This window comes from Eschrichtius robustus, chromosome 11 (assembly GCF_028021215.1).
Source record: "Eschrichtius robustus isolate mEscRob2 chromosome 11, mEscRob2.pri, whole genome shotgun sequence".
NCBI lineage: Eukaryota > Metazoa > Chordata > Mammalia > Artiodactyla > Eschrichtiidae > Eschrichtius > Eschrichtius robustus.
In genome coordinates this window covers 40800548-40826781 of record NC_090834.1, presented here as the reverse complement: position 1 = coordinate 40826781, position 26234 = coordinate 40800548, and the positions used below count along the sequence as shown (strand labels likewise).

Genomic DNA, 26234 nt, shown 5'->3' with positions numbered 1-26234 from the left:
CAGAGAGAGACACTATGACCAAAGAGAGATCATATGACAACAGACACAGAGACACTTGAAGATGCTGTACTTTTGGCTTTGAAGATGGAGGAGGGGGCAAAGAGCCACAGAATGCAAGGAATGCAGCTCCAGAAGCTAGAAAAGGCAAGAAAACACTTACTTCCCAAGAGCCTCCAAAAGGAACCAGACCTGCCAACACCCTGACTTTAGCCCAGTGAAACTGATTTTGGACTTGTGGCCTCCAGAACTGTAAGAGAATTGATCTGTGCTATTTTAAGCCACTAAATTTGTGCTGAGTTGTTACAGCAGCAATAGGAAACCAATACAAAGCTTTTTGACAAGTTTTTATTGTGAAATATTGGATTTAGAAAAAAAGTACAAAATGTCAACAGTCAGATGTGTACAGGTACAGTATTTCAATAGTCTATACATGTGAACAGCTTAACAGGTTCACTGCAGAATGCATATTTAGACCAATACAATCTAAAAAGGACTGCAATATTCACAGGCTATTAATACATAACTGGAGCCAAAATGACCCTCACTGGTAAATGCTAATCGATAGCTGAAAACAGGCTAGAAAGCACAATACGTCACACCATAGTATCTCCTTACAGGTCCACATTGAGAGGATATCAGGTCATTATGTCAATACACTACAGATTCAGGACTGGGACTCAATTACTAGTTTATACAACTGCAAAATAATTAAGTTATAAAACCAGGTCATGGAATAAAGAGAGGGCATTTAATTAGGACTAAATACTGTGAAGCCCCTAAAAGGTTTTAGCCTTGGAATTTACAAAGCTTAAGTATTTAGACTCATTTGAATTTTTAATCTCTTACCTAAAAAACGGGGAAGGGGCATCTTTCTTTTGTAGCAGCTCCAACAAGGTATAAGAACTATTACACAGTTTAAAACCATAATGACCACTGTGGATTGACAAATGGCTATGAAACCAGAATACAAACATTATAAATTTTGAAGAAAGGTAATGACGGTATTATGAATTTAGCAAATCCTGAAAACATTAAAATCTGTGTTAAGGAGACAATTACCTATCATTGTTGAGAATACTAAGTTTAGGAAGATTATTGCATGAAGATTTCATAAAAATAAACTGGTTTAATTCTTCCAAGTCTGACTGATTCAGTATTTTACTATCACTTGAAAATTACCCTAGATTATATGTTTTCAAATTGGACAAAGTATTATTTGATATCTGTTTATAATGAATCACTATAGGAATAATCTACTGAAACATGAATCATGTTAAAAACAATTATTACAATCATCCTGTGTTCTGCGGAAAGAGGATCTTTGATAGGACATTCATAATCAATGCTTCAAGACTGATAAATTTAACAGTTTACTTGAAACAAATTTACTTTGCCCATAAATTCCTAAGAGAAGGAGCCTTCTACTCTATACAGTATATCTAGCAATGCTTGACGCTTCAAAATTGAACTGAAACTCTGAACTGGCATTTACTAAGTAGGAGATCAATTCTATTACAGGCTGAAAACCACTAGATTAGAACACAATTAGTCAACAACTTCTCCTAACCTATCCCACCCTACCTTTACCTTTTATAGACAATTTTAAAGACTCTGATACAATTTTCTTATAAATAGTGCCTGAATCTTGCAGTAGATTCCAATTTATTTAAAGATAACCACAGATTGATTTAAAAGATATTTAATTTTTTCCCAGATTTGCTTTAAACTTACAAATTAAGTATGGTGTACATAAATATTAACTTAGATAACCACATATTATAGGGAAAGCAGATATATGGACCACTGCAGAAAAATTATTAATTTTTAAAAATTTTAATAAAAGAAAAATAAAACATGTAACACAAAATATGAACATGAAGCCATATGACATAAAAAATAAAATTATTCTATCAGAAGTGATTTAAAATTAAATCTTTTGGGAAGTATTTTGACATAATTCAATGAATTCAACGACCAACAGCTTCCCATATCACACAGAAACAAACCACAAAATCATCTAAAGTCTAGATGCATTATCAGTTCTTAATGCAACCTCAAACATTTTACTAGCAACTTTGATTTCCTTTCGAAATAGGCTTCTGTACATATGCATTTATATACAAACATTTATTAAACATGATTTTAAAACAAACTGTATGTACAAAGGATCAGCATTCCTATAAATAAAAACATTAGGTGGCAAAAAGGCACTTGTAAGTAAAAATCTACAGTCGTTTTTACAAAACAAACACATTTACCTTGGATACTGTACAATAAACATTAATTCCTATACCAATAATGAAAATACTAGTTTACTAACTAATGGTAACGATGTAACTTTAAAAAACATATTTACATATACTCTGAAGTCCATTTAATAAAAGCACCATGATTCTCTCCTAAAGTCATGTTCATGAAAAGTAAAAACACAATTACTAAAAAACCAGTGTTCACAATTTTTCTTGTTTAAAAGTTTCTGTATTTCTAAATTGAAAACTGTTTATATGAAATTAGCATAGTGTAAAACAAAAAAAAACAAAACAAAAAGCCCTGCTGCTCTGACTTCTGAAAACCATACCTACTCTATTATTGCATGTTGTATTTTATAAAGAGCACTACTCATGCACTCCCTTACAACTGTTTAATACTATTGCTGGCAAAAAAGTTCCTGGGTATCAAATAATTTAAAAGTTGCTTCAAACCAGTTGAAGTTTTATTTGAATGTTATACAACTTAAAAAATGCTGTATATCAGTTACAAAAGTGAATAGGAAACATGCCAATTCGTTTGGTGTGCAAAAATATTTTTCCACTACACAGAATTTAAGGGCTTCACAGAATTTTTTTCCAATTTTACATTTTCAGCAGAAACACTAATGAATAACCACTTCTCAAGGGGATGTTAATATGCTTCCACTTTTGTCAAACTTTTTACCCTTTGACAATGCTGCAACCTGTTTGAGTAGTTCTCTGTTTTTGGCCTGCGGAAGACAAAAACATTTACAATTAAAAATGTTTCAAACATTAAGTTCTGCTGAAGAATACTACTTCAAATATTTTATTGAAACACTAACAGAATAAATGAAAGAGTTGATATATTTAGGTTCATCTCTTTAATGTTGGATATGTAGAAGGAAAATCCTAGATTCGTTTATCAGCCCCCTTTGTAATGTCAATATTAAAGTAATTGTTGTCCAAAGATATAATTGGTTACACAAAAGGCACCTTAAAGTGAATCCCTTTAAAAGAGGGTCAAAATTTTAAATAGGGGAAAAATATTTTTGTTTTATCTTAAAAACATGAAACAGAAACTATGAATATAAGTACTGTTGTATAATTAATAAGATCAAATAACAAGTGATAATTTGAGAGGGCTATTTTCAGACAAACTCTAGAAAGTCTTTCATTTTGATGTTTACCTATTTATAGAGCAAGCATAACAGGTCCTTTTTGCAAAAATATTCAGACTTTATCACTTTACCAAAGGGACTACTCTATTAACTTAATGATATTCAAAAGAAAACTTTTTGAAGCACCCATCACAACCACCCTTTCTGGTCTTTTTGTTGTTGTTCCTTTAATTGGCATACAGTTATTTGGTATTGGCTTTGATGTAACTTGAGCAGTTACACATCATCACTGTTTTCAGTTTCATGAAAGGCTGAAATTTCTTTTCAAAGATTCAAGATTTCATTTTGCCATCAATCTGAACTGAATTTGCAAGTCATTCAAATGTTCCATCCACCACTGACAAACACACTGTCCTCAAGCCAATGTGCTATGGCAGTCACTAGTGTTTAGTGAGGAGGAAAGTATAAATGGGGGCCTTCAGTGAATATTTTCAAACTTTGACTACATCCATCTCCCTGTGTAATCTCTTAACTGTGGCAATGTAGATAATAAAGGACCCTCCATATATACAAATATGTTAATACACAAATGCTTTTGGAGTTTTTGAGCCAAAACAGGGAGAATGTTGACAACAGTTTGGAATCTGAGCACTGACAAAATTTCAGAAGATATCCTCTGGTTTATGTTTGAAAACCATTTTCCTGCACAGGTCTCAAGATTTTTTATTATCTACACTTTTTTAACCTCAGTGCTTTATCTTCTACTCTAATTTTAGCCTTTGTATGGCACTCTGCCTTTTCAGTATACCATCTTAAAGCAGTTTCGTAGAATATAAACCTTTCCCAGGCTTTGTACTTCCACTCTCCAACCCTTCTCCAATCAAATTCTCCCTAATTAATAGGGAGACCTCCAAAATGCAAATATCCTAGCTATCTTACATTTGCAAGTCAAATCATTTTTTAATGTTTAACTGTATGATTAACAGCATTTCTCTATTCCACAATTATTAAATAATTAAGGTGGTAATTTCAAATTCAGTTTCAAATTTGGAAAATCATCAAGAATTTAAAAGGATTTTTATTTTCCCTTTAAAACGAAATAGTTTGAGAAACTCAGACGACAAATCAGTGAGAATGCCTGGCAGTTAGTGGAAGTCAAGTGCACGCAACCATTATCAATTGGTGTATTACTCAGCTGACCAGTCCTAGTAATAAACACAGTAGTTGTAAGTTGTTTTCTTTTCATTGTTTGCTACATATTATTCAATATATAACTATAATAGACTCACTGGTTAAAAAAAGGAATCTTAAGAAACAGAAATTTTAAAATACAAATTAATGAAGGGCATAAAAAAAAGGAAAATGTCTGCAAACTTGCCTCAAAGAGATCTCTGTCAGATCTGTAAGTTATACAAAAGTGTTTACACTGACATAGCAAATCATTAAAGAGTTAATTTTCAAACTATCTTTTCTCATTCATCAAGAAAAAAACAAAAAAATCAATGAGTTTATAATTTTCATATTCTAAGTATGAAATACAAGAACTCAAACCTTAGGTATTGAAAGAAGTTTTTCCTTTTAATTCTTTAGCAGCTAATTTTCAATCTGCATGTATATATTCAGTGTCCTAATCACGTCACTAGTAAATTTTTTTGCTGATAAATTATGTAAGAAAAAAGCCTTTAAGAAAAATAAACAGTAAGTCAGTTGTTAAATGGGGACAAGTCCAAATCTGTCTTATTCTTATTTCGGTACATTTAAGATATACTTTATAGTAATATTTAATATATATGCATTAAAATATTCATCCTAATATTACTTCTTTATTATGCACCACGCAAAAATCAATTATTTAAGAACTCTTAAGCAAGTTAAGTTAAAAATGTTTAGAAATGCTGGCCTCAAGAAAAGAATATGTGGATTACGAATCACACAGATCCTGCTTTGAATCCTGGCTCTGACACTTATCTGCAATGTAACTTGGGAGTCTATTTTCTCATATGTAAAACAGAAACTTCACCACCTACCTCAACAGGAGTTGAAAGAGCTAATCAAATATACAAAACACTTAGCCTAACACAGTGGCTGGTATATGGTAGGCACTCAAATGTTAATTCCCTTTCCCCTTTTATCAACTTATCTCCTAAATGAAGGTATATTTTTTATTTGGCTTTCTTGATATTTTAGACAATTTGGTTTTTGTTTGATTGGTTGGGATTTGTTGTGGGGGGTTTTTTGTTTTTTTTTTGGTATTTTGGACAATTTTTTTCTTGTGATGCTCTGCTTATTTTTCAAGTTTGGTAGTTTCAAATGTTTTGAGAGTTATTAGAACAAGATAAATTTTCTGCTTCAGCATTCAGTTTCTTATCACAAAAAGATAAGAAAAACAGTTCACTGTGTTTACTCACTTAGGTGGAGAACCTTACTAGTACATGGTTGCTAAAGGGAGTGGGGTTAAAAGAGGATACGTAACTGTGACAGAATGTCACCAGTAATAATACAAATGATAAAGGGAAGTGGTCTGACAATAAGGATGAAGCAGAAAACCTGAGTAACCTGAGGTGGGAGTCAGTGCAGAACAGGAGAAAGTATAGTTAAATCTGAGTCAGAAGATATAGGTTTCTATGTCACTTCTGACTCTGTGACCACAGTGTCATCTGGATACCACATAACTTAAAGTTACTGTAAGGAGCAAATAAGACAGCCTATGTAAAATTATGTTGAAAATGTATACTTCTATATAGTTATTAGTTATTATTAAATTATATGAAACTTCAGCTACCAAGAAGAAGTAGGCTTAAGATACCAATCAGGCTAAGATGTCAAAGAGAGGTTCCCTTGTGCTTACAACTACAAAATGAAACAAACTGCTCTTTTGAACAGTGAGAAGTACTAAGTTTTATCATATTTAAGTACTGCTCACAGGTTTTCTGTCGTGTCATTCTGGATTTATTCATGTTTTGGCTAAATCACATTAAACCAGAGATCATCATGCAGAAGATTTTGTTTCCAGTAATCATTCAGCACTAATAACTGAATGAGTAAAGTAACATAAAACTACTGCTTGCTGGTGGATGAGAAACAATAATGTACCAGAAGCCTAATATATAAAATGGGCAATCTCTCAGAACAGAGGGCAGATGGGCATTTCCATAAATCGTCACTCATTCAACAAATTATTTGAATTCCTACTATGTGTCAGGTTCTACGAAAGTTTCTCTTCAGAATTCTCTGTAATAGTAAGATCAGCATTACGACTATGCAATCTCTACCGTGAATTTCAACAGGTTCCTAAATCCACTTTACAATCTTACTCAACTAAAGCTATTTTCAAAGTATGAAGAACATAAAACCAAAAGATAGGAAATAGCAAATATCCCTTGGTATAAAAAAAAAAAAAAATGCAGGGCAATATTAATTCCTTCCTTCCCAAGCTACACTCTCCCATCAAGAGCCTAAAGTCTGTGTGCTGCCATCTTCTATGCTTTTAAGACTTAATTCTACAAATGTCAGAATGTATAAATCTATAGAACATATAATTAACTTAGTGTAGTCTGATTTCTAAATTTATGAAACCTAGGTGAAAAAAGGCTTAAATAAGGAAATAACCTAAATCTCTGTTTGATGCTCTCCATCTCTGCATTCCAGACCTCAGAAACCACCCTCCTCGTCACTGTGGTGACTCTTGGCATCACCATTCAGTTGTTTTGTATATGGACACCCTACTGAGTACCCTCTGCAGTACTCTGAGGCTGGCCTACATCCTTAGAGGCTCCCTGCTGTGGATACAGCAGACCCCTATCTGGCACTTTAAAAATCACAGTACAGGGCTTCCCTGGTGGCGCAGTGGTTGAGAATCTGCCTGCCATTGCAGGGGACATGGGTTCGAGCCCTGGTCTGGGAAGATCCCACATGCCGCGGGGCAACTAGGCCCGTGAGCCACAACTACTGAGCCTGCACATCTGGAGCCTGTGCTCCGCAACAAGAGAGGCCGCGATAGCGAGAGGGCCGCGCACCGCGATGAAGAGTGGCCCCCACTTGCCGCAACTAGAGAAAGCCCTCGCATAGAAACGAAGACCCAACACAGCCAAAAATAAATAAATAAATAAATAATTTTTTTTAAAAAACCATGATGGTTTAAAAAAAAAAAAAATCACAGTACAGAGGTTAAAGTGCACTCTTTGGCCTTGCATCTCTGCATGCAGCATGAATTTCTTCCACTCGAGGTCCCGTAAATCGGTTTTGTACCCCCACTTCTCCTCCCGTTATCTGGGAGGAAACAGGAAGAATAACTACACAATGTACTGAAGACCTTACTTTCACCTTAGTTTCACGAATCTGATTTTTAATTTTTTGCTTTTCACCTGATGATCAACTGAACATACTTCAGTGATATCCTCCTCTGAAAACCCCATCTGAACTTTAGGCAAAAGGTTTCAGAATTAATCTACTGAATCTCCTTATCAAGTGATTTCAGGCAATAACTTTTAATGGGAGCAGGATTAAAAGGTATTTTAAGTCAAAATCAAAGCTGAAAATGCTCTAGATATGCATTAAGTAGGGATACCAATACCAGTCTAAGAGAAAGAATACTATTAACCAAGTTTACCCCTCCTTGCCTAACAGTTTACATAAATAATCTCATTTACCTGGAGTTGTTCCACAGTTTCTTTGTGAGCTTTTTCCATACTGTTCATCTTTGTTCTCAAGTTTGACTCTTGGTACTGAAAGTCTGCCTTAAGTTCAGTTAACTGAAAGATTAAAGAAAAATATATATATAGGTGTATATATATATATATATATATATATGTATATACATGTATATATACATATATATATGCATATGCACAAACACATCATTGTTAAATATTTTTCACAATAAACTCACAATTCATTATAAAAGTGGAGAATGTTAACAGCAGTTCACTGAGTTTTGTAACTTATCGAGAATTTGTTTTGTGAAATAATGAATTCTATCTAATTTACTACTTTAACACTAATACAATTTTAATGTTAAGATAATATTGAAACATCAGTATAACTTTTGAGAAGTTGCCTTTTGTGTTTCTTTTTAAAGGTGGTTTCACTGGACACAGAATTTGGCAACTGGTATGCCAACAGGAAAGCTTAACGGTTAATACCCTGGAAAATGCTTCAGTTAAAACATACTTCACATTATATATAAACAAAGTAAACAGTAAAACTGGTTTCAGGTTAAAATAATCTTTCAATGAAAAAAGAAAAAAGTTTCACACTGGGCAAGTACATAAAGGAACAAGTCTTATCAACCAAAAGCTATATTGCTTTTATTTTAAAATTTATGTCCAGAATTCCATATCCAATACCACTTAAGATTTGAGGTAAAAATGGAGAACAAAGCACAGAAATACAACTAACATGGAATAAGAAAGGAAAGGGGGCTACTTTAAAATCTGGGCTAAATTAGACAACGTAAGAAAAAAGATGGTGATTTGAGGAAGGAAAGACAGCTATATGACAATTTTTTTCATAAATATAAATGACATACATCATAAAGGTACAAAATCTCATGACTTCATACTAAAAAATAAGTTGGTATTATATAATTTCAACATAAGAACCAGGCAGAAGAAAGCTTCTGCTTATTTTTAATTGGTTTTCATTACGTAAGCTTTAAAGGTTTGCAGGTTCTTTTCTGTAATTACCCGGTAGCCGGTAAACAAAGAAGTACACCAAAAAGAGAGAAAGGAAGTCACAGTGCCCTATATACTGATTTTCTGAATAAAAGCTCTCGCTTTTTGTCCAATTCAAAGAATAACTGAATCCTGCTTTCTACATTACAAAGGAATTCCCGTTCTGAAATGTCAGTTCACATCAGATAAGCTATGATATTTTCATCACTACACTGTGAGTTGCCTCCAGATTATGAATTTCTGGAAGATAAGAATCATGTCTTATTTTGTCTTTTTATCCTCATGATCTAGTACATGGCTGGCTCTAGAAGTCACTGAATAAAGTGAAATAAATTCTAGAAAATAACGTGGTTGTCTTACATTTACATTATTTAAAAAAGCTGTAAGTATGTAGCTATTTTAGACTTACAATTATTTTCCTCATAGTACTGCTAATTTCCATCCCCATTAGTGTTTAAGAAAAAAGGAACAATAACAAAACCAGAAAACTTTCCACTAAGTGCACTAATATAGAATAGTGATACTTGAAAAACAAAAAAAATCTAAAACGGCCAAAATTCCACAATTCATTACCACGTAGTTTTGGAATCACTATTTTATAGTAAACTTCCCATTTTATTCAACTTTTATCTAGGTTAGTACAGATAGACGTGTCTTTGTGTAACAGAAATGTTTCTAATATTTTGTGTGTAAAACAAATTTCCATTAAAGCTAATATTTAAAATATTCTGTTAAGCAAAAAGAACCATAAAAAATAAAATACTCGTAACTATCCTATATTTGTCTTATGTCAATCCTAAATTTCATATATCAAATTTGCTTAAGGTAAGGTACAAATGTATTAAAATAAATTTAAATCCATTAACCATCAAGGTGTGGGAAAATGTAACATAAAAGTTACATTTTTTACATGAATGCCAGAAGTAAAAGCCAACTCAGACTCAAGCACTACTATGGAATCTCACAGATAGCTACATACTACATATTCATAATCACATCTTGTTCATAATTTTAGAAGAACGTTTTTAATGTTTTCCTATTGCTATGATATGTTTGAAGTAGGTCAAACCAGACAGTCTAGGATCATAAAACAAGTACAGAAGTAGGTTCTACCCTCAAAGAAGACCAAACCCCAGTAATAGCAGCTATGAGCACTTAATACATGCCAGAAGCTGTAAGTAAACACTTTACATTCTCATTTAATCACAACCATCTTCCCATGAGATGGTGTTAATACTCTCATTTTTAAAATGAGAAAACTGAGGCCCAAACAGGTAAAATTCTGCTCAAGTGCACACAGAAAGTATTAGAACTTTTCACTAAACAGACAACATATTTGATATTCCTCTTTATCTAACTGATAAAGTCCCAATAAGTACACTTAATTCCTATCTTAGATACCTATTGTTAATCATTACCACATAGGAAATTCCCACAGCATTAATTTTTCTCCACTTATTTGATCTTAATTGAAATAAATATATAATTGGTATATTAGACTATATTCAATTACTTTCTTATACCAAAAGAATTGACATAATATTCCATTTACATCTCATTTTCAAATTAAGACATTAGATCTAATTTTAGATTACAGGCTTACTGAAAACTAATGTTCAGAAATTATTAGAATTCTAATCAGCTCTCAATTGATTCTTAGAACTAAAATTCTGAAGTACCACTTTTACATACCATAATTAGATGGCCTAGGTTCCAATTTGGGCTTCTGTGTCTTATAAGAATCATGTACAATAAACATGACCAAGTTATTAAAGAAAGTCTAACAAAATTTGCAATTATCAAGCAAGAGTCAAGATGTAAACCTTACCAGGCTTCAGTGAACCATGTACTTACCTTTTTATCTTTTTCTAAAATGGTCTGGTCTCTCTGTTGTAAGAGACGTTTAAGTGACATCACTTCTTCTTTCAGTTGACTTATAAGGACAAAATTGTCTGTTCCCCCACTATCTGCTGACTGATTTATAGAGCTACTAAAAAGAAAAAAGTAAAACACAGTTAAATGAAGTAGAAGGAAAATTAGCAGGTGTTCAAATTGCATAAATTAGACAATTCCACAAACATCCTTAAGGCTAATGCAAAAAAATATGTACCTGACAGAAATGGATGCAACTGGCAAATTACCTTACTAATGGCACACATTACATACACCTGCAGAAATATAATTCAGTATTAGCTTTTAGGGGGTCAATACTTCTAGTGTAAAGCAATAGGCAGCCAATTTGTACAGTAACATCAGCAAACTTTTGGCTAATGAACTAAAACAAAGTCACTCTCAAAATACTTTAAATCTAAAAACATTTTCCAAGCAGGTCAATTTCAAATATCACAATTAGTTTTGTGTTTCACTGAAGAATAATTAAGATAATGTTCTCTATTCAGATTTTTTTTCAAAACCCAAATTTATGCCCCAAATAGAACATCGTTCAGTGCCACTTTCTTATTGCTAAAATTAAGTTAAAAATTTTAACTGATTATGTTTACTCTTCTGGGTGACTCAAAGAAGTCAATGTAGAAGATACATGTTCTATTCTTTTACCTAGTAATAACTGGCAATCAGCCATAACTGTTCAACTAAGTTGAATTTTCACAGCACTAAAGGAATTCATTTTTACCTATCTCCATTAGATGGCTTAGATTCCAATTTGGGCTTTTTCTTTGGAGTTTCATTCTGAATTGCTGCAGAGGATTTATGGCTGAAACCAAACATTAATAAAAATAATTAGAGTAAGAAGGGCAGAGGCATCAAATGAAAAGTTATTCTTCTTCCCCTAAAGTTTTACTGAATATCAATTTTTTTAAAGCCTAAGTAACAAAGTTAAAGGAATATCACATCTTAAAAAATACATGTCAAAATACTTCAGAAAATATGTTTACATATTTACCTCTGTTTCCACAGTCCCTGCTCTTGTTCTGGACTCAGATTGCTGATTCTGAAAAATACACAGATGATATCTAATAACAACATTTATTTAACCCATCAACATTTTAACAGCATTCTTCCCAACAGAATCAAATGATATATGTGTATATTCTTTTGTTCTGAGAAAGGCATATTCAACTAAGTTTTCAGACTAAGCTAATATATATTGAATAAATCACATTCCAATAAGATAAATTCTAATCAAATGACTACTAGCCATCTTAAGTTGTTTAAGAAAGGTACGATGATAGGGACTGGATTTTCTTTTTAATCAGGACTTTCAATAATTCAATTTAATATCATACTAAGGGTTAGGGTATTATAAGCATGAAAACCACCACAACAGGGTTCTATAATGACAAAGTCTGAAAACCATCATTCTTAGGCTACCCTTACTATTTCAGACAGATGTTTTATCTTAAAGTTAAGGCCTTCCTAATAATCCTACGTGGAGATTCCTTTGGAGTAACTCAAGTTGCTCACAATAGTGTGTCAAGTTGAACCAGGAAGTATCTGAATTTTTCTTTCTTTCCTAGTTTTCCTAAGAATCTTTTCCAAAGTTTCTTCTTTCATTAGGCTGTACTCTGGAGCAGTCATGCTGAAAATACTGGGAAATCTCATAGTAACTACTGATTTTACTTTTACTTATAATTACTACTACAGTACTACTTCTTTTCCGCTATGCCACAATACTAGTAACCACTTTATAACTCACTATGAATTGTCCATACTTTTTTCCTGTACTTTCACATTGGCCAATCCTTCATTAACCTCTAGCTTATTCATTCAACACATGCAGAGCATCTCCTATGTACTGCACACCACGTAAACTGCTGACCCTTGAACAACATGGGTGTTTGGGGGTGCTGATCCTCTGTGCAGTTGAAAATCTGCACTTTACAGTCAACCCTCCATATAGGAGGTTCTGCATCCACAGATTCAATCAACCACAGATCATGTAGAACTGTAGTAAATATTTAGTAAGAAAAAAAAAAAAATATCTGAGTATATAAGTGGATCTATGCAGTTCAAACCTGTTGTTCAAGGGTTCACTGTATATACAATATAAGAGATGTTAAGAAGACCTGGGCTGTGTGACCTTTTGCAAGTTCTTAAAATCCCTGAGCCTCAGTCACCTCATCTGTAAAATGGGTATACCTTATGGGGAAAATAAGGATTAAATGAGTTACCTATGTAAAGACACTTAGTACAGTGCTAGCATACACAAAATAGAAATATGTACATATGTTTGTGTGTGTATATAAAATTTACTATTCTTTTAGCTGTAGAAGCTTTTTAACCATGTTCTTAAGAATCAGCTATAAATAACAAGCTGGGGAAACAGCAGCTGTAATTCTCTCAACCTGAGTTATTCTCTACTTGTGGCAATGAACGGCAACCCTACTGAGGAATTCAGTTGCCATTTTGTTTCTTTTACAAATTTCATTAAAAGCATTAGCAAGGTATATAATCACACATGAATTAATAGAACTATTCAGACCTCAAAATGAGAAAAATCACATTAATAATGACTTAACAGAAACAGAATCCCAGCTTTCTGAGGTGGGATATTCTTGCATCCATATTAACCTGAGTTTCTTCCTTCCCCCATCACTATATATCACAATATGTAAGCTCTTCATAATCATCCTTATCCAATGAACTTAAGATAGGGCTCCACAAACTGGCTGCCTACTCATCAAATACAAAATAGTATTTGCATATCTTAAATAATCCAAAGGAAAATAAAAAGTCAATCCATTCTCTTTCCCTTTACTTCTGAAACATTAATTTCAAAAGATTAAGTTACTGTCACAAAATTTGATCTTTATAAACATAATCTGAGTGTGTCCTTTCACAGCATGCTAAAACAAGTAAAGGGCAAGGGAAAGGGACATTTCAGCTGAGTCTTACGTCTGACAGTTACCATCATGGTAGTCATTTCCTCATATATTTTCCTAAAGCAAGAAGCAAAAACAAGGAAGGTTTACATTCCTTTGTTCCTTGGGATACACTGATATAGAGGCCACAAGATTTCTTCAAAGTAGCCAGATTAGAAGTCATTATGCAGTCTACCACTGTTACATCCAGAAAGCACTACAACACAGTGAGACAAATGGAAAAATTGCTAGAGAAGCAAACAATCTCAGTGCCTCAATAAACCCCCATAATCTAATATGTGCTTGCCTATAATTCAGAATCAAATGTTGTTAATTAGACAGAACTACATTACATTCCACAAATATCTTCATGTGTTCTTAACTGTGGCAGGCATCAGTTTTCTGTAAATGAAACTGTTTTAACTGTCTAGAACTTTAAAAAGGCTCAGAGAAATTTGTGAAAAAAAAAATAAATTCTCCTGAAAATCAGTGTGTATCATGTCCCCTTCTTCTCTGTTTTAACTTTTGTATTTAATTTGCATTTTAATATTCTTGATTTGTCCATGAAGACTAAAACTACACTTTAAAAAAACTTTACACACATAAAGGGTTAAGATACTACTACTATGGAACTTTTCTCCCTAAGGCAATTTAAAAATCAAGCAGTTGTTAATATTTGAATAGAGTTCCTGTTTTTTAAAAAAGCAAAGAAACATTAGTCAAAAAGATTACTTCTCACACTTTGTGAACCTTCAAGGTTTAGAATGCTTCCATCATGGTCACAAATGACAGTGTTACAATCTGTTCTCCAAAAAACATTTCCTAGTCACCGGTTTAAATTTGTTTTAACTAAAACAAGTTAATAGTAACTGAGGTAAATAGAATTTTTACAAGTAAAATCCTAACAATTCTTTGAACAAAAAAAGAATATTGAGGCTTTTGATAACATGAATCAATGAAGCATCAATTAACTCTGATGTACTTGTATTTTGACTTCATTATATGATCATAACTTTATATTGTAATTCTCTAAAAGTCTTACCTTTATATTTATAGTAAACAACTAAACACACTCATTATGTGTAATTCTGTACACTGAATAAAGTGGGGAAACAGCCCTAGAAGCTGTCATGGTAACACTCAAGAAGCTTACTGTGTACAATGGAAACTAGACAAGCACATAGCTAGCATTTACAAAAAGTTAAACACCAAAATCTGGCATTAAAATGCCAGTGAGGACTTTGGAAAACACGATTTCAAAGTACTTACTTGTGATGGCTACTGCTGTGACGATGGTGATGGTGATGATGGTGGTGATGATGTTTTGAATGATGCTGGTCTTTCTCAGTAAGAGATGAAGAAGACGAATTTGAATGTGAGGATCCCAGGCTCTTCCTTTGTTCTTTTGTCTTCTGTAAAACTCTCTTGTACGATAAAGTACAGAGCCAGCATAATAACTTCCCATCAACCTTTTAAAAGAAAATACTTAGATTAGATTAAATGCACGTGTAACTGGCTATACGTGAAACCAGGTAAGGTAAACTGCTCAACTGCTGGTGTGCATGTGCGCGCGCTCTCTCTCTCTCACACACTCACACACACACACACACACCACACACACACACACACACACCACACACAGTGACTGTTGCAAAATGGAAGTAAAAGTAGACTTTTCTGAAACTTGGGGAAATGCTTATTTAGAGGATCATAAAATTAGAAAGGATGATATATGGACTTCCATTAGTTTTGAGCATTTTTAAATTTGGAGAGGAAAACTCATTTTCTTATTACTAGAAAATAAGCATAACTTGATGATATACTTCAAAGAAACCTTATCTAAGCACTATCATAAATTCTTAAATTACTGTGTAATTACTAAAATGACAAAGTATTTCCCATGACAGCAAAACTGTTAATTTATAGAAAAAAATGAGATTGAATGACATATAGAATCGACTCTCATTTGCAGATTTTGTATTGGCAAATTCACCACCTATCAGCTAAAATTTATCTGTCACCCCCTAAATCAATTTGTAGCACTTTTGTGATCATTCACCCACATGCACAGAGCAGCAAAAAAATTTGTGTAGCTAGACCACAAATGTTCCCAGATGAGGTTAACAAGGTGATGCTCTGCTGCCTTTCTTCAGCCCTCATATTGTAAACAAGTATCCTTTTCACAGTCTACCTCCTATCACGTTTTTCACATTTGTGCTTTTTATTGGTGATTTCACTGCTAAAATGGTCCCCAAAAGTAGTGCTAAAGTGATGTACAGTGTTCCTAAGCATAAGGCGGCTATGATGTACTTTATGTGGAAAATACCTGTGTTAGATAAGATTCATTCAGGCATAGTTATAGTGCTGTTTGCTATGAGTTCAATTTAATCAATCAACAATATATACTAAGGTGTCTTTAAACAGAAACATACACAAAACAAAACAAGATTAGGTACCGATCCACTGATTACCACGTTGTGACCAGAGGCAGGGACCTATCCTGTATTGTCCATAGGAGCAACAGTTCTATTCACTAACTCAGTGTTTGCAGCAATTTTATAAAACACAACTCTCACAGACAATGGGAGGCCAGTGTCTGCATGTCAACGGGGAGGAAAAGAGAGTTCTTTCCAAAATTAAGACTAAAATTAAGTTCCTATCCTCTATTTGTTCAGACAAGAAGTGCTGGAGGAACATGTCTTACAACTAGGGTACATATATTGCTGTGCAGGAACATGGCAGAGCCCCTCAAAGAGACAGTCATCCTCCAAATCAACTGAAACTGATAGTCATCAGGAGGCCTGTGTGAATGCTCAGCAGAGAAATGTCACACACATATAGATACCTTTTAAGTCACTGTAGGTAGAGAAAAACAAACAATGGTATAAAATATGAGCCCCAAATCGAAAGGCACATGACTAACTTTGAATCATATGTGTTAAAGTGTCATCAGGTATATTTTCACACCAGCAACTTCAAGTAACCAGCAAAAAGGTAGGTAGCTGAAAAGATTTGAAAGCAGTTAGTAATTCTCCCACACCAAATACTGGATAACCAAATAGTACAGAATAGCTATCACAGAATGTTTTTTAAAGTATAGTAATCTCAACTGATCAACATGAATCTACATATCACGTCAGCAAGGAGAAAATGCACTGTTCCTGCACTTTCATCTAACCACCTGCTTTCAGGGACCCAAAGAATACATCAAGCTTCAGTAATATATTAATTATAATAATTTCCAACTTGTTTGTGTTTTATTTAATTTCCAACTTGTTTGTGTTTTATTTAATTTCCAGAAGATGTCATAAAATAAATAAAACATACCTTTCTTCTTCCTTCCTCCTTCCGATCAAAAGCACACTGTTGTTTGCACTGTTCACAAGTCTGAGGTGGTCCATATTTTTTTTCTGAATTTGTGCAACGCTGACACTTGGTACCAATAAATGCTGCAATTATGTTACAGTATTGACAAGGCTTAGGCTGAAAAACAGATATTTTCTTTAATTGAGACATTTTAAAATACTAAAATTTTGCTGCATAAAATATACCCAGTGAACAGGACATATTTTAGGAATTAATTAAGGAAACTAATAGGCAAAAAAGTTTTCTGTGAAGTATGTTGCCCTATCATAGTCAAAGACATTTATTATGTTTCTATTCATTTGCTAACATTTATTTCTAGACTCATTAAACTTTTCGTCAAATAGTTAAATAAGATCGTGAGAAATGTACTTATGACTTGCATAGTATGTTATATAATACAAAAGCTACATGTAAAGACGTTTCAATAAATGAAAACAAAGGTACACAAAAAAGTTTCATGTATCCAGTATTTGGGGGAGTGAACTTCTACTAATTTAATATCCTGTTAGCTTAATTACTATATCATTTACTCAAAATACATTTAACAACTTTTCATCATATATAGGTACAGATGATGCAAGAAATAGGTGAGTTTTCAACTAAAAAAAACTGGCACAAGCATATTCAACGTAACTAAAACAAACATACCTTGATTTTCTTTGATATTCAAAAGACAACTGAAGATTTTAGAAACCCTTAAGGCCAGAAATTTGACTAATCATGAGTGTAATATACCAATAATAACTGTAATATACATATAAGAAAAGAACTGTACTAGGATAACTTCTTAACTTTTGTGACTAAATGCCTGAACTGTGCCACTATACAAAAATTGTCAGAGGTTCTGAGGAAGAGGTAAAGTACAGTTATGCAAACTTTATAAGTAGGTTCTCTACAACCAGGAGTTTGTTTGCTATATTTGACTCTTTAAAGAATAAAATCCTAACTTCCCCACTGAAATTCAATATATATAAACATGCACATAATAAGACTGTTTTAAAATGTTATCTTCCCATCAGACTCTCTATAGAAAGTTTCTTTCCTGAAATATTTCGTTACTTGAAATATTTAAGAACATAGCAATACATATTTTTTAAAAGGTCCATCTTTGTGAAAACATTAATTGATCAGCAGCAATAAAATGAGATGAAAATATAAGATATACTTACGGTGCCAAATTGTTTCACATTTTGAGCACACTTCTTACAAATCGTGTTAGTTTTGCTGAAAAGGAAATTGTATATAGATGATGAAACTTATGCAGCACAATGCTGAACTAAAGCAAGTAGTCAAAGTGTACTATTAGTAAAAGTGTACCATGTACTTTAGTAGTACTTAAAACTTACTCTAACACAGAGTAAGAATTTTTTAAAACTGCAAACGTGAGGATCTTTTTAGGGCTGTATATTATCCAAATTTGCTCCCCTTAATTAACTTGATAAATGTTTTCATACATTTTTATTGTGTATTTTAAATGGAAAGAAAACAAAAAATCCTACTGTTTTCTATCTAGTTCCAAAATCCTCACACTTGCCACTATTTATGCACCGCACCAGTGCCTACCTAACCTTCCACTGGGTGCTCTCCACTATTATGATGCTCACACCTACTTGTGAAGAAATTATTTGCTCCTCTCTTAAGCTCCTGTGCATGCACTGAGGCTCTAACAGGAATCACTCCATTAAGAAATATGTGCTGTTCTTCCACTGGTAACAAGTCACTAGATTTTACCCTTGGAAGGTAGCTGGTTAACACTATAGACCTTTCCTCAGGTCCATGTCAGCACTAACGTTCTGCCATTTTTTAATAGCTTAACAATAACAGCTTATATTTGCACTTTTCGTTAGCAAGGCTGTACATTTTCCATGCAATAATTTATTTTTTATCTCCGCACGTATAAAGTCTAGCTGTAAAACAGCCATTAATTTTTGGTCAGCATTCTCTCTCCTACCATGCAGAAAGGGCTTACAACTTAAAGCTTGAGAAACTAAACCATTTTATTAAAAAAAAAAAACTGTAACATAAATATGGGATTACAACCCTCAAGTATTCCTTACAGACAATACTTTGTCTTTAACAATCAAAAACTGTTCAATATACAAACCTCTCTTGTTGAAATTCTGATCTGCAGTAAGTACATTTTACAATGGGATGCGCAATCCGACATTCCTGTAATAAGACAATATATTAGTCATTATCTATCTCAAGGCCCCCAAAATTTCACGTTTCTGGTGGAAAATTATTACCCAACATAGTCAAATGCCTAAAACATCAATAAAATTTGTCCCCCAACGTAGAAAATTGAGTGATTTATCAAATAAGTAACCAATTACAGCATAATTCCTTAGGGAAGGCTTAGGTGTCTTTGTCTTTATTAGATGGGGGGGGGTACGCAACAGATAAATTAAAAAAAGCTGTCAGGGCCGATTCCAAGGATTGGTTAAATGTGAAACTACTTATTATTTTGCACCGTTGCTCACAGACAGCATCCCGGCTTTAATGGGATGGGAGGAGCTCCAAATCATAGAGCATTCTGTTCCCAAGCCAGACGCTTCGCTTTCCTGGACAGGGAAGAAGGATGCCGTCAGCTTTGCGGCTTCAGGTTCGCAAGAAAGTGCAGACACCGTCCTCTGCCTCCCGGTGGAAGGAGAGGACAGACTAGACAGAAAACCGAGATGAAAACATCTCCATCCCGGGGTCTCTGCGGCATAGACAGGTGGCTGCCTCACGCAGCCCCACCCCTGAGACCCCTCAACGCTGCTGGGGCCCGGCCCCCTCCTGGGTCGCCTGGAAGAGGGCAGGGTTCCGTCCTCCTCTCAGGGGCTTTCCCAGCTGATGCCCAGGTCCTCGGATAACGGGGTCTCTGAGTGAGGAGGCGAAGGCTCCAAACCCCCAAGGCGCCGGCGAAGAGAGAGGGGCTGCAGAGCAGCGGGCACCCAGCTCCCTCGGGCTATGGCCGAGGAAACCCCGCCCGCCCACCACCCAGCGCCCACGGACCTTGCAAAGCTGCTGGCCCTGGGAGAGCTCCTCGAAGGGATAGCGCTGCGTGCACTTGGTGCAGGCGTACAGGGCCGAGGCCGCCATCCTGCTCCTCAGTCTCCTCCTCCACCGCCGCCCGCTCCGAGGCGGGGCCCTACGGGGAACTCGGGCGCCGCCGCCACCGCCGCCCCGGCCGCGGGCTCCTCCTCCTCCCCCTCCCCCGCGCCCACCAGAGCCTCGACGCGAGAGACCAAGGTACTGCAGACGCAGCCGTCTCCCTCCGCCTCCACTTCCGCCCCAGCCCACCCAGTGACGCCGTCCCAGCAGCTCCCGCTTAGGCCCCGAGAGCGGCGGAGGGAGACGAAGCGGATAGTTCGCTGCGGTTTAGCTGCGCGGCGGCGGATCCGCTTCCTCCTCGGCCTCCCTTCCCCACCCCTGATTGGCTGGGGAGGCTACTGCGTCACTCGGTCGCTCCGCCCAACTTCTAACCCCCGCTACGCAGGGAGCTCCCACAAAGGGAGGAAGTCGCTGGCCAATAAAAGCCAGACGCTCTCAGCGCGCGAAAGCCGCTTTAAACTCACCCCGCCCAAAGGTCCCGGTCGCGGCTTTTCCTAGCAGCCAGTCCCAGGTTTGGGTGGGAGCTTCCGAATCCAATTGGGCAGTTGTTTGCGGAGGTTTACTCTCTGCCCCAACTGTTTTTTTTCCCCTTGACTTCTATTGGACCAAATCTTTAAGCTCCTCCTCATTCTATTTGTTATTGGCCGAAAGGTAAGTACCTCACGTGAAGAGGCGTCCCCGAGTCAAACTCACGCTGTCTCCGGCGATTAACGCAAGGGAAGTGATGGAGTGTTTTGAGCTTCGCATTCGCTTTTATTTTATTACAGTCATCCCATTTAATCGCCACTGGAGACAACACAACCCCTCGCCCACGCTTCCCCTTCGAGAATGCCCGCCCCTGTGCAGAACCCCTTCAAGAGCCGCCCGGTAACCAGCCAGCCCGGTCCCCGCGGCGCGCTACCTTGTGACGTCACGAGGGAAAAGGCGGATTCTCCTACAACCGGAAGACGTCTGATTTTTTGATTGGCTAGTCAGAACGTCCGTTAGGACGTGTTGCGCTTTTGGTGTGCACTCCGAGCGTGGGCGGCCCCGTGGGGGTGTGTGGTAGGGGTTTCCAGACCCGGGACCAACACCCCAGCCCCTTCCATCAGGGGTTCGGCTTAGGGTCGCCCCTGGCGGGCGGCTCTCGAATCTTGAAGAACAGCACGCGAACCCGGACCCTCCCGGGGCTGCGGAGGTCGGCAGGAAGATGGCGGCAGCGTCGGTCTCTGAGACTTCGGCTTCTCAGTTCTCGGTAAGAAGCGGTTGACGTTCGAATAGGCCCCGGGTAGGTCCTGGCGCCCCGTTGCTTTTTCTCCCTCTTCAGAGCGCTTTCGGCCCAGAGTCTCACTCCATCTTGGGGAGCGGCGGGGGGCGCCTAGATCGTCCCTTGCTACCTCGGCGCCCACTGCTCCTGTGTCAAGGCTGCACCCTTCCATTGAGACAGGCCGGGCCCGTCACTCCCCACCTGCTGCTTTCGTCTTTCGGCCTAGCCGCCCAGATTGCCGAACGTTGCCTGGACTCGCAGGGATGACTACCTACACCTTGGCCTGCGAGAACAGGGCTCCTGGGTCTCGTGGGTGCAACGGCCCCTCTTGGAAATTCTCCGAGACCAGGTGGGCGCTCTAGTCGGCTTAATAGGCAGCTGTTGAATTGTACGCAGTCTCGAGTGCTTCTGCTGATTCCTCTGCCTGCAGTGCCTCCCCCTCCCATCCTCCCAGTAACTTCGATCTGTGCTCATCCTACTTCGAGCGCGCGCGCTTCCCGCCTTTCTCTATATTACGGTGACCTCAATGTGTAGTAAATGCCCTTTTAGAGAGGCGACAAGGGGAGCCAATCTTAAATATTGTATTGGCCTCTACAAGAGCCACCAGCCTATTCAGTCACTGGTATTTTGTGGAATTGGAGCGGGACCCGCCGCATTGGGAATAGATAGGCAGTAAATGTGAATGTGAAGCAGCTCAAGTTGGAGCCATTAGCTCTTCATCTAGCAAATGCTGAGTGTCTGGCGTACTTTTAGGCTCTAGGATTACACAGATGAATAGGGGAGAACCCCTGCTCTGAAGGAGCAAAGCACTGAAGAGAAACTACACGTAATTAGGTTATTACACAGTACGTTTTGATAAATGCCACCCTGCCAGAATAATCTAGGCGAGAGTGATTAGCAGTGCTTGGGTAGAGAAGATGGAGCTAGCTGGGTGGTGAAGGAATCGGAAATGTTTGTCCCAGGAACAGAAAAGGAAGGAGAAAAACGCACCGCAGGCATTTTGGAATATGTGCCAAGACAAGAGGTGTTTTCAGAAAACTTGTAAAAATTTGAATTGAGCAGAGGTAGTGTGGAGGTAGAGTTCGGTTAGATGAATTGTAAAAATAGGTTAAAATATGAAAAAAGAGGGATAGTGAGAGGAGAATATCAGGGTAAGGTTGTCAAAGAAGTTAACGGGGAAAAGCCTAGGGGGACAGTAAAAGCAGAGTCACCTTGGCGAAAACACACTTTTCCTCAGTTTCAGCTTTTTGTGACTGTTGCTTAAATTTGTGTTAATGAGGCCAGAAGTGATCTTCAGGGTTTCAGCACAGTGGGAGTAGCAAGTTTGTAGAGAGGTCAGGGAAGATTAAGAGGAAGGAAGGAAGGAAACAATTGGAGTTATCCAGGAACTAGATCAGTGAAAGGGAAGATAAAAGACGAGCTATTAGACTATTAAGAAGTGTCAGTAAGTAGATGGATGAGATGATATAGGAGTTGTGATTAATTAAATTTAATCGGGAGAAAAAATAATTAAACATAATTAGGAAAGGAGGGCTTTTCACCACTCTCAAAATAGCACTTGGAGACTGAGCAAGGAAAACTCCTATAAATGTTGACTTGAGCTGAACTCTGCCAAGGCCACCTAGCTGAGAGTGGTTACTGGAGTGTGGTCAACCCTTAGTCTTTAAGGTACCCTGGACAGAAATCCTATAGAGTGTTTAATAGGAAAGCATATATATTTTTATATGCTAAGCTCAGCTTTAAGTGGATTCGAAATACTCAGAGTACACTAAGAATACCTTGGACCCTTTACAAGTCAAAGTATAACTTTCTTAACTTTACCTGCTAAATCAAAATGTCTAATTTGGAAGTCACTATGTCTCAAAACAAAAATGACTAAATTTACCTTATCAGTGTATAAGAAATGGCCCTGCTTAGATACTTTAACTGTCCTGTCAGAAATAAGGCTGGCATTTCCAACAGAATTTAAAAAGCACTCCGGCTTAACAGATAGCTGATCATAAAATAAGGCAACGAAAGAAGACCTTTTAAAACTACAACATGAACTCAGAAGGCTACTCATAATGAGATTTCAGGGTTGTGAACATTAACTTTTTATTGTATTTAACATTGATAAACTCAGTATAGGTATAGTAAATGGAAATGCTTTTAGGAGGCAAGGATTTTTATCAGATAGATTCACAAATAACAGTCTTTGGGAAGCAGGTGCAATGTGAATCTCAAATGTGAACAACATGGAAGTAGGTGATACTTTTGAATTGTTCTTGTAAGCATTCTTTCTCTGCAACAACAGCAAGAAGAGTAACAACTAGCAGCTAACATTTATTGAAAGATGGCTGTGTATTAACCCACTAGTGGAGAGCCTCAGCAAAATAAGTATGATCAGGCATAATGACAATGAAAGTACAGGCAGCCTAGTGTTGAAACAGAGTATCTTTCCTGTTTTTGTTTTAAATTTTCCCCGGTAACCATGGTCAACACTCTTAGGTCACTTTGGACTTAATTAATAAGCTAATCTCCTAATTGGTCTCCCTGGCTCTTTTGCCAGGCCTATTGACAAACCTGCTCTGTATTTCTCTTAAAAGTGATTTATGAATGTATCATAGATTTCATAACATTAAATATATGAAGGATTTATTTTTGAGAATAATAAAATGAATACCTTCATGCCCCTTAGTGCATCTTCCTGCTTCTCTTTTGCTCTCTTACACACACACACACACACACACACACACACACATTTTGAGATTATAATAATATATAATACTAGTATAGTACTATCTGGCAGGCATTTTAAATACTTTTTATATATTAACTCATTTAATCCTGATAATAATCTTATGAGGTTAGCGTTAGTATTTCCATTTTTGAATGAGCAAAATGAGGGACAAAGAGGTTAAGTCAAGGTTACACAACCAGTAAATGGTAGAGCCTCTTTTATATTTCTGTATAGTATAGTATCTTGATGGGCTTTGGGGTTTTTAGGGTTTGTTCATTTGTTTGCCCGCTATTGTAAACAGTCCTGTTGTGATCATCTCTATATGTTTCACATGTGCAAAATTTTCTCTAGCATGGCAGTTCTCAAAGAGTGGTCTGAAGACCTTTGGGGGTCTACAGTGTCCTTCCTAATCCAGCCGCTTTGTGGGAGACCAGATTCTTCATGTACATCAACCAAAACAGAGAATGCAGAAGCAAATAGAATCTAGCAGCCTTCAAGCCAAGAGTTAAAGAGATTTGCAAAAAATGTAAAACAGTGCCACTCTTTTCACTAAATTTTTTTGATGATATAGTTATTTTTCATTCAAAAATTATATTTATGATAACATCATGGGTTTAATATTTTTAAATTAGTAAATATCTTTAAATTTTCTCTTTTAATTTTTCATGTGATAAGTATCAATTGATATAACCCACATAAGCAAAAGCTTTTTGGGGTCTTCAGTAATTTTTAAAAGTGTAAGGGCATCCTGAGACCAAAAAGTTTGAGGAGCAGCGATTTTTGAAACGCAGGTTTGGGCTGTGGGTTACAACTCAGTAATGGGTTGTAGTGTATGTTTAGAAACTTAGGACTGACTTTTTTTTTTTTTTGAGGAGAGAGAGAAAATAGTTCAGTGAAATGCTGGGTCGTAGAGTGTGTGCATCTTTGGCTTTAATGCTGAATTGTTTCCCAAAGTGATTGTACCAGTTTACATTCCCATCAACAGTTCCCTTTAATCTATATCCTCTTTAACCGGTGGTGTTGTGTCAATTTTTTTTTTGCTGAGAGATGAGTGTGAAGTGGTGTCCTCTTCTTATTCTTATTTGTGTTCTCTGATCATTGATGAAGATACACTTTTTTTTTCGTAATTTTACTAGTCTTTTGTGGGTTTTGTTCTTGTTCTGTGAAATGCCTCTTAGTACCTTTTGCCTGTTTTCAATTGGTTTGTCTTTTTTTTTTTTTTTTTTTTTTTTTTACTGATTTATAGTCATTCTTTATGTATTCTGGATGTTAATCAACTATTAGGAGTTTTCTAATGCTCTTTGGCTTGTCTTTTTATGATATGTTTTGATTAGCAAGAGTTCTTTATTTTAATGTAAAATTTATTCTTTCTTTTATGATTATTGCTTTTTGGCTAAATTCTTCCTTATAGCCAAGGCCTTAATGATATTCTTCTATATTTTTCTCTACAGATTTTAAAGTTGGGGCCTATTGTCTTTTATTTGCTTGAAATTAATTTGTGTGCTTATGAGGTAGGGATGTTTTATTTATGATATACATTTCAGCATTACTTGTTTAAACTCATCCTTTCCCCAGTGGTTTACAATTCCAGCTGTCAGTATATTAATTTCCATATGTGTATGGACGTGTTACTGGGCTCTTTGTTCCACTGTTGTATTTTTCTATATCACTGTCTTAATGATTTCCTTTTTTTTTTTGGTCTGAGAGGCCAACTATCTTCCTTGTTCCTCAGAAGAAATGGTAGCTATTCTTGGTCCTCTGCTGTTCTTCAGTAGAAATTCTAGAATCTGGTATTGGAATTTTGATTGAAATTGAATTTCTAGTTCATTTTGGGAATAACTGATGTTTTTTGGATATTGAGCTGTCTATCTGAACATGTTATTCCAGTTTTTTGGAGTAACATTTATTTGAACATTTTTCAGTAAAGTTTTATAGTTTCAGGTCTTGTATATTTACTAAATTTATT

At 36.2% G+C, this 26234-nt stretch overlaps 2 protein-coding genes across 8 annotated transcripts in view; one reads left to right on the top strand and one right to left on the bottom strand.

Annotated features, from left to right (window-relative positions):
• Window positions 1-2156: 2156 nt before the first annotated feature.
• Window positions 2157-20555, bottom strand: FAM76B (family with sequence similarity 76 member B). 5 transcript variants are annotated; one of them, XM_068554930.1, is made up of 11 exons: window positions 20205-20552; window positions 19312-19376; window positions 18377-18431; window positions 17169-17324; window positions 15111-15310; window positions 11924-11971; window positions 11654-11734; window positions 10876-11011; window positions 7999-8100; window positions 4901-5029; window positions 2896-2980 (listed from the first exon to the last, which is right to left on the bottom strand). In XM_068554930.1, the coding sequence occupies exons 1-10, from the start codon at window positions 20289-20291 to the stop codon at window positions 4943-4945; spliced, it is 1017 nt and encodes a 338-aa protein (XP_068411031.1). In that variant the 5' UTR covers window positions 20292-20552; the 3' UTR covers window positions 2896-2980; window positions 4901-4942. The 5 variants fall into 5 exon arrangements, with proteins under 5 accessions (XP_068411032.1, XP_068411030.1, XP_068411031.1 ...); XM_068554931.1 differs by lacking the exon at window positions 4901-5029 and having other exon boundaries at window positions 2157-2980; window positions 10876-11008; window positions 20205-20550; XM_068554929.1 differs by lacking the exon at window positions 4901-5029 and having other exon boundaries at window positions 2157-2980; window positions 20205-20547.
• Window positions 20556-21149: 594 nt separating this feature from the next.
• Window positions 21150-26234, top strand: part of CEP57 (centrosomal protein 57) — a 43001-nt gene continuing 37916 nt past the window's right edge. For 2 of the 3 annotated variants that reach the window (XM_068554924.1, XM_068554925.1), the window contains exon 1: window positions 21150-21537. In XM_068554924.1, the coding sequence (XP_068411025.1) occupies window positions 21493-21537 (45 nt within the window). In that variant the 5' untranslated portion in view covers window positions 21150-21492. The remainder of the gene's footprint in view (window positions 21538-26234) is intronic. The other variant, XM_068554923.1, reaches the window with a different exon arrangement.

Coding starts and splice junctions, on each gene's coding strand:
- FAM76B (XM_068554927.1), bottom strand. CDS start 20,291: ATGGCGGCCTCGGCCCTGTACGCCTGCACCAAGTGCACGCAGCGCTAT. Junction 19,377..20,204: donor AGGGCCAGCAGCTTTGCAAG/GTCCGTGGGCGC, acceptor GTCTTATTACAG/GAATGTCGGATTGCGCATCC. Junction 8,101..10,875: donor TTTTAGAAAAAGATAAAAAG/GTAAGTACATGG, acceptor TTAATCTTTCAG/TTAACTGAACTTAAGGCAGA.